Source organism: Physeter macrocephalus, chromosome 15 (assembly GCF_002837175.3).
Source record: "Physeter macrocephalus isolate SW-GA chromosome 15, ASM283717v5, whole genome shotgun sequence".
NCBI lineage: Eukaryota > Metazoa > Chordata > Mammalia > Artiodactyla > Physeteridae > Physeter > Physeter macrocephalus.
In genome coordinates this window covers 3,922,223-3,929,661 of record NC_041228.1, presented here as the reverse complement: position 1 = coordinate 3,929,661, position 7,439 = coordinate 3,922,223, and the positions used below count along the sequence as shown (strand labels likewise).

Here is a 7,439-nt window from a genome sequence, read left to right as displayed (position 1 = left end):
CAGTGAGAGGCCCGCGTACCGCAAAAAAAACAAAACAAAACAAAAAAAACCCCCCAAAAACAAAAAAAACAAAAAAAAGACACATGCACCCCAATGTTCACTGCAGCACTATTTACAATAGCCAGGTCATGGAAGCAACCTAAATGCCCATTGACAGACGAATGCATAAAGAAGATGTGGTACATACATACAATGGAATATTACTCAGCCATGAAAATGGACAAAATTGGGTCATTTGTAGAGACGTGGATGGACCTAGAGACTGTCATACAGAGTGAAGTAAGTCAGAAAGAGGGAAACAAATATCGTATATTAACGCATATATGTGGAATCTAGAAAAAGGTACACATGAACCGGTTTGCAGGGCAGAAATAGACACACAGACGTAGAGAACAAATGTATGGACACCAAGGGGGGAAAGCGGGGGGGCGGGCGGTGGTGGTGGGGTGAATTGGGTGACTGGGATTGACATGTATACACTAATACGTATAAAATAGACAACTAATAAGAACCTGCTGTATAAAAAGTAAATAAATAAATTTTTTTTAAAAAGAGGACAAAGTGAACATGTCTCAGAGGCCACACCAAGAAAGGACTAGACACGAGGTCTGAACCCAGGTCGTGCTGACTCTAAGCCAGTTTCCTCCGCTACATCATGACCGTGCTGCTAAGAGAGCATGTGCCATAGGACAGCAGCACTGGCTGCCACCTCCCTGGCTGGGCTGAGGGTCCCCGAGACAGGAACTGGGCGTTCTGCCCCACCAGGTGACGGGCACTTGACCGTCAAGGAAGAAGTGCAGCCCTCTGGCGGTCTGCCAGCCCCTGCAGCTGCCCTGCACCTCTGTGGACACCAGACCCTCCATCTCCCAGGCCCAGGACAGAGACCCCAGGAGAAAACGCGGTGGTTGATGCCAAGCCCACGAGAAGGAGAAAGAAATCTGCACTGAGACAGGGCGTGCTGCTCACACCTGCGGGATGCCGTACTGGTCGATGACCTGCCAGATATACCAGTCTTCTTTCCGAGACATCTTCCGGAGCCGGAAGGTGGTGACAAAGGCGTACTCATCAGGCAAGCCTTGCGGGAACACATCCCTGGAGGGAGACAGAGACAGATGGCGCCGGGCTGAGAGAAGAGGCTGCAAAGGAAGCCCACGCACCCTGGGGTCACGAAGTCCTGCCACTCTGACCTCCTGGGGTTCTAAAGTCCACCTGGTCGCCTGCCTTTACTGCCTTCTCCTTCAATCAGGGCCTCCGTACAACCCTCTGCTGACCCTCGCTGTGGCCCCTTCACTGTCCCGGTGCACCCACCGTCAGCCCCGTCAAATCCACCCCCGCAGTGCTCGCCTGCTTCCATCTCCCCAAGATCAATGATAAATGCTAAACTGCCACCCCGCCGCGGAGTCAAATGCGGCTGAGTGCTCCAGCCCTCACCTCTCCCTGCCTGCTGCCCCTCAGCAAGGCCACACTGTCACATCTTAGCCGCCTGGTCCCTGACCCACGTGCCAGGACAGCCTCTGTCTCCAGAGAGCACTGGTTTCCTGAGCTTGGGGGACCAGCCCCTCAAATGGGGGAATCCCTCGACCCCTGCAGCTCCAGCCCAGACAGCCCTGCACCGCCCTTTCCCCTAGAAATTCAGCATATGCACGCTGTTCCGCGACAGAAGCTCGGATGTATGGTGCTGTGATGCCCCTGCCCTAGCTGAGGGCGGCCAGGCTCTCACGGGGTGACTCCCGCACCCCGCTGCTCAGCGGTCAAGCAGAGGCTCCCCTGCAGACAGCGGCGGGTCTCCAGAGCTCTCCTCTTAACCGCCAGCTGCTGCCCGGCACACCCGCTCACGGCGGGCCGAACCCTGCTCTGGGGGCAAAGAATGCAAGGCGCTGCCTTCTGCATTGCAGGAGGCGGAAACTGTCTGGCCAGAGAGCCAGGAAGGGAAATGAGGAGGCGTCTGGGTTTCTGGTTCTCAGACTCGTGGACCCTCAGGGGCCCTTCGTTTGGCTGTAGAACCTGTGAGTAAAGACTGGTCCTCCCTCTGTGATCTCGGTTCACAGATCCGAGCCGGGAGTTGGCCCAGCCGTTCAGAGTCTTTCTCTGAGCCGGGATTTCACCCAGGATCACACCCAGACACTGGGAGCAGTGCCCTTTACTCCCTCGGGCCTTCCCAGGATTCAGGGACGTCCTAGGTCACTGCCACACGGGAGGGATACGGGGCTTCCCCACCGCTCTGCACGGACACAGGCTGTGGAGCCTCAGATGGACATTGCCCTTCCGTTTTTTTTCTTCTTATTGCATTAATGGGGCCAACTACGCTAATGTTCTTTTCTAAACACACTTACTTCTCAACGCACGTGTGTGTATGATATACAAATATGCTATGCATCTAAATACACTATATCTATATATTGATAACTATATTTATATTTGTATCTCTATCTACAGGCACACCTCGGTTTGCTGTGCTTTAGGTTTACTGTGCTTCACAGATACTGTGTTTTTTTAAAAAATCGAAGGTTTGTGGCAACCCTGCACCAGGCAAGTCCATCAGTGCCAATGATACGTACACTGTTTCTTAAGACGTAATGGTGTTGCAATCTTCAAAGACTACAGCACATGGTGTAAACATAACTTTTATACACACTGGGAAGCCAAAAAATGTGACTCTCTTCGTTTTGATATTCGCTTTATTGCGGTAGTCTGGAACCAAACCCACAATATCTCCGGGGTGTGCCTCTATCTCTCTCTCTCTCTCTCCATCGAGAGACGAATACTTTTTCTTAGGCTGTGTATATATACAGATATACAGGAGAGGGTAAAGGGACTGGAGTTGAAGGACCTGAGTTTGAGGCCTCTGCTTCCTAGGAACTTTGAGATTTTGAACAGGTTACTGTCCCATTTTGAGCCTCAAATGTCACACCAGATAAATGCTGAGCATAATACAAGCCTTGCTCCCCCCATTCTACTGTGGCGAGAAATAAGTTAGATGAGGTGTGTAAAGTGCCCTTTAAACGTTTAGCAAGTAAGAAAAATACAAATATCGAAAGTGACACCCCTTTTCATTATGAACAAAATTAACCCGTACGTTAAAAATTATACGTGTATGTATGTATCTGCGTAAATTGCGTTAGAAATGAAAGGGACGCTATTCTCACTCAACACGTCAGAGCTCCGTCGGTTTGATTGTTTCTGGTGTTTTGCCATTAAAACAAACTCGAAACCATGTAGAAATTCCTTCTCAGGACGACTCAGCGTAACATGAGCCCAAATCCATTTCCCAGAAACACTTCAGCCCCACGTCCAGAGAGCAGAGTCCAAAGCCGTTGTGCTGTTTGCTCCAAATGTCCTGATAGAAAGACGGCATCCTCAGCAAGTGGGAGGCCTCTGCTGGGCTCCCCACCACATTTGCGTAACGTGTGCTTTCCTCCCTCTGTTTTGTTCTTTCTCTATTACACGTTTGCGTTATTATTATTATTATCATTTTTGGCCACACCGTGCAGCTTGCAGAATCTTAGTTCCCCCACCAGGAATCGAACCTGGGCCCCCTGTGGTGGGAGTGTGGAGTCCTAACTGCCAAGGAATCCCCTTGTACGTTTGCTTTAAAGTGAAGTTGCCTGTGAATTTTCTTTTTTTTTCTGTTTCTAAGTGGTATGGATGAATTGGACAAGTCAGGCCAAAGAAGTAAGATGAATTGGACAAGTCAGGCCAAAGAAGTAAGGGGAGTTAAGTGGGAAATGGAACCTGGATTCTGTTCATCCCTGTGAGACCCCCAAACGAGCATGGGACCAGGTGATTAAGATCACCCAGCATCTGTATCTCAGCCCCTGTGTGGACAGAACAACACCCACAGTCAGCAAGGCACGCCTGCCTTAAGGGTCTGCTGACCGTGATAACGGTCTCCATCGCAGGGCGAGGAAACGGGACCCAGAGAGAGAAACTGCCCTAGCATTTCCTCTTCTGCACAGCTCCCTCCCGGGATGCCGGCACTGTGAGCTGTGGAGGACGTTAGGGCCCGATACGGTCCTGGTGCAAGGCTGGCTCTCAGAGAACGCCCACCGAGCTGGAGAAACGATTGCATGCCTGCAAAATGCAAGCTCTGCGGCCTGATGTGCCAAGCCCACCTTTGCCACGCTAGTATCTAACGGAGGCTTCTCACTGATCGTGGACTGATTCATCCCCTCCTCCAGGCAGGGCTCAGCTCCACGCTGGGACTCAGCAGAGGCCAGACTCAGGCCCTTCCAGGAGCTTCTCCCAGAGCTGGGGAGACAGTCTGCCAATGACTCATTGCACAACCGAGTCGCTGGCTTCAATGTTGCTACATTTTATGCAGGAGGACAGGTTGTGAGGAGAGAAAATAAGGGGAGGCCTGGCTTAACCTCAGAGTTCGGGGGAGGCATCCTTGAAAGCAGGACAGATGAGCTGTACTTTGAAGGACAAGCAGGGGTCCCAGGTAGAGGGCAGTGCGGACAATGACAGGCCAGGACGAACCTGATGCCGGAAAGGCAGCACGGGGCTGGATCACACACAGGGTCTTCCCAGGCCCGTAGCTTAAGAACACTCAGAAATAATTAAAGAGTTTTAAGATGAAGGATAGTGTCAAGATAAAATATCACTTTTCATTTCCAAAAGACCATTCTGCCCGAGAGGAGCACAATGGAACATTTATCTTGGTGTCATCATAGCCCTTGACTGGAGACCCCATAGGTGTCAGACCCTGGACTAATCTTCGCATCATGATCCTCTCAAACGACGTTGCAAGGTGGACACATTGACCTCAGGTGAAGCAGATGCCATGACTGCGGCACAGGGACCTCCAGTGACTTGTGTTAAGGCCGGGCACCCAGCAAACACTGAACTGGGTCTCCACTGGCCAAAACGACTACATGACTCTGGGTGGTGCTCTGCCTGCGTGTCATGCAGTGGCTGGTCCACAGTAGGTGCCGTGGATCTAAGCCATAAATGATAAACGTCTGTTGTTTACTGAACTAACAGAAAAATGCAGGCATGAATGGATGGAGGATGAACACCACACCTGTACGGACAGGTGAGTGTAGAAGGACCAGGGGACCAATAACGTCAACGGTAATGCATGGTTAAGAAATAGGCTGAATTCCTGGGTCAGTGATTCGGCTGCTTCATTTCTGGGCGACCTCAGCAGGTGCTCCATAGGCGAAATCCCTGCCCAGTGCTCAGTGAGCAACCACCCTGCTGGCCAGCAGCTTCCCCGCCTTTCAGAGGCGCCCGGGCAGGTCTAGAAGGAGAAGCAACCACTCACTCAGTCCTCTGCACCACAGGGAAGGATCCCATCCGGACGTAGGAACTCTGCGCCCCGTTCTCTCTCTCCCCCAAGATCACCTTCACGCTGAACAAATCCATCAGGTCAAAACCTGTCCAAAGAGAAGAGCCAGGAGTGAGTTTGGCCAGAGGATCCTGGGAGACAGAGGAAAAGCACATCTGCTCTCTGGGAAGGTGGCCGGCCCGCCCTGCCCTGGGGGAGCGGGTGTGGGATTTAAGTTGGGGGTTGGGGGGATGGACTGTGCAAATACATCTCCCAGGTGAAAACAGAAGGAGGAGATATGGACAGCTTCTGTTTCCATGGCCAATTGCAGGAAACAGGCAGAGACGCTGGGGTTTCGGATGAAACATGAGCCTTCGTGAAAGTCCTGGATCACAGGCAAGCATGAAGCAGGCAGTCGGCCACCATTCTGGCCGTGTGACTGGCATTCAGGGAGCCCACGCGGGGACACCCGGCTCACACAGCCTGGCTCTGCAGGCAAAGCGGCAACTTCGGCTTTCCTTCTTGCAGCCACATTGCCGCAATTCATTTGGACTTTGCTTGAATTATAATTTAGCAGCATTTAAACTGCATGATTTTAAAGAGCGAAACATCACAGAGAAGAAAACTGTTCGTGATACGGCATTAATGGAAAGGCGTATTTTGTTTGGTTTTGGCTCTGAGAGAGGACCTTGCTCACTGGCCGCACGAAGTAATGGAAAAGACTCGAACTTTGGGCTCGGGGAGCGGGTGGGACGGGGGTCATCCAGCTCAGTCACATATTTGTGTGATGCTAAGCGGGTTACAGAACCCTCAAGAGCCTCAGTCCTTGGTTGTGACAGAAGGCTTGACACCCGCCACCTCGGCTGTCAAGAGAATCCCAGGCGGTCACTCAGCCATGGTAGGAAACTGACTCAGCAGGTCAGTTATTCACTCAGGATTCTCCACCATCAGCAGCACATACTTATCCATCACCCCCTACAAAACCACCTGGACCAGTCTGGGCGGGGCTGACTTGAGTCCTGCAGCTGGGGTCCTCAGAGGAGCCCGACCACGACGCCCACACGGAGGCAATGGTGGGATGTACCGGCCTGACACTGCGTCCCTGGGGAAGGGGAACCCCGCGGCAGGTGAGAGGAAGCCGCCTGTGGGTGGGCGCCAGGCCTCACTTGTCTCCGCATCCCCGGGCTAACACACCACTCGGCGTCAGTGGCACCTAACCCACGAGTCTTCAGGAAGGTTCTTGCTGTCTCCAACATTCTGAGATGCTGCCATGGAAAACAGGACATGAGCTTGCAGGGCTCACATTAGGATGATTAAAACATCTTCTAACTAGATTCTGTCCTAAGAGATGATTTAGTCATTCAACTTGTATTTTGAGAGCCTCTCTGTTCCAAGCCCTGTGTAAGATGCTGCAAGAACAGAAAGGAATTAGCATCAATTGAGAGTTTCAGCAGCAGAGTCAGACAGGCCTGGGCTGTGTTCCTGACCACCAGGTCCTAGCTGTGTGACCTTAGGCAGGTTGCCTGACGTCTCTGAGCACCAACTTCTCCATCTGTAAGGAGGGGATTGTCTTTGCACCTCATAGGATTGTGGTGAAGCTTGACTATGACACAAAGCTCTTCGTACAGAGCCTGACATAGAGCGGAAGACCCACAAAATAACTTTCAAATTAACTACTTCCCTTTACAATGATTACAGCCTCTTCTCTCACTAGATTCTATGCATGGATATCATTTACGCATTCAATACATGTTTTTTGAGATCCTGCTCTGTGCCAAGCATGTATGAGCACTGGAGACGCAGCTGGGAGAACCGGTACCCTAGTGGGAGACCAATAATAACCACATGTCCAACACCAACGTAAAGGACAATTTCAGGCAGTGAGGAATAATTAAACAGGATTTGATGGGAGGGGAGCAGGAGCGACCGGGCAGGCCTCAGGGGGCAGGCCGCCTGAGCAGGAGCTGTTCCAGGCCTGGGGCAGGGCCTGTGATGGTCTGGGAAGGGATTCCGTGCAGAGCAAGGCTGTGCTGAGACTGAGGCCCAGGGGGACTGTAGGCACCGGCCCCTCCCCAGCCCCTGCCACTCTGAGGTTGCCTAGTTCTCAGAAAATGACTAAGAGTGGCCATCAGGTCATTTCTTTTTTTTTTTCTTTTTTTTTTTTTTTTTT

General features: G+C 51.8%; 1 protein-coding gene across 1 annotated transcript in view; it reads right to left on the bottom strand.

The window, feature by feature from the left end:
* COL22A1 (collagen type XXII alpha 1 chain) overlaps positions 1 to 7,439 on the bottom strand; it is a 261,088-nt gene that overhangs the window by 208,493 nt on the left and 45,156 nt on the right. The window contains exons 5-6 of the mRNA XM_028500513.2: positions 5,267 to 5,378; positions 969 to 1,092 (exon numbers count right to left, since the gene is read on the bottom strand). Coding sequence (XP_028356314.1) covers positions 969 to 1,092; positions 5,267 to 5,378 — 236 coding nt within the window. The remainder of the gene's footprint in view (positions 1 to 968; positions 1,093 to 5,266; positions 5,379 to 7,439) is intronic.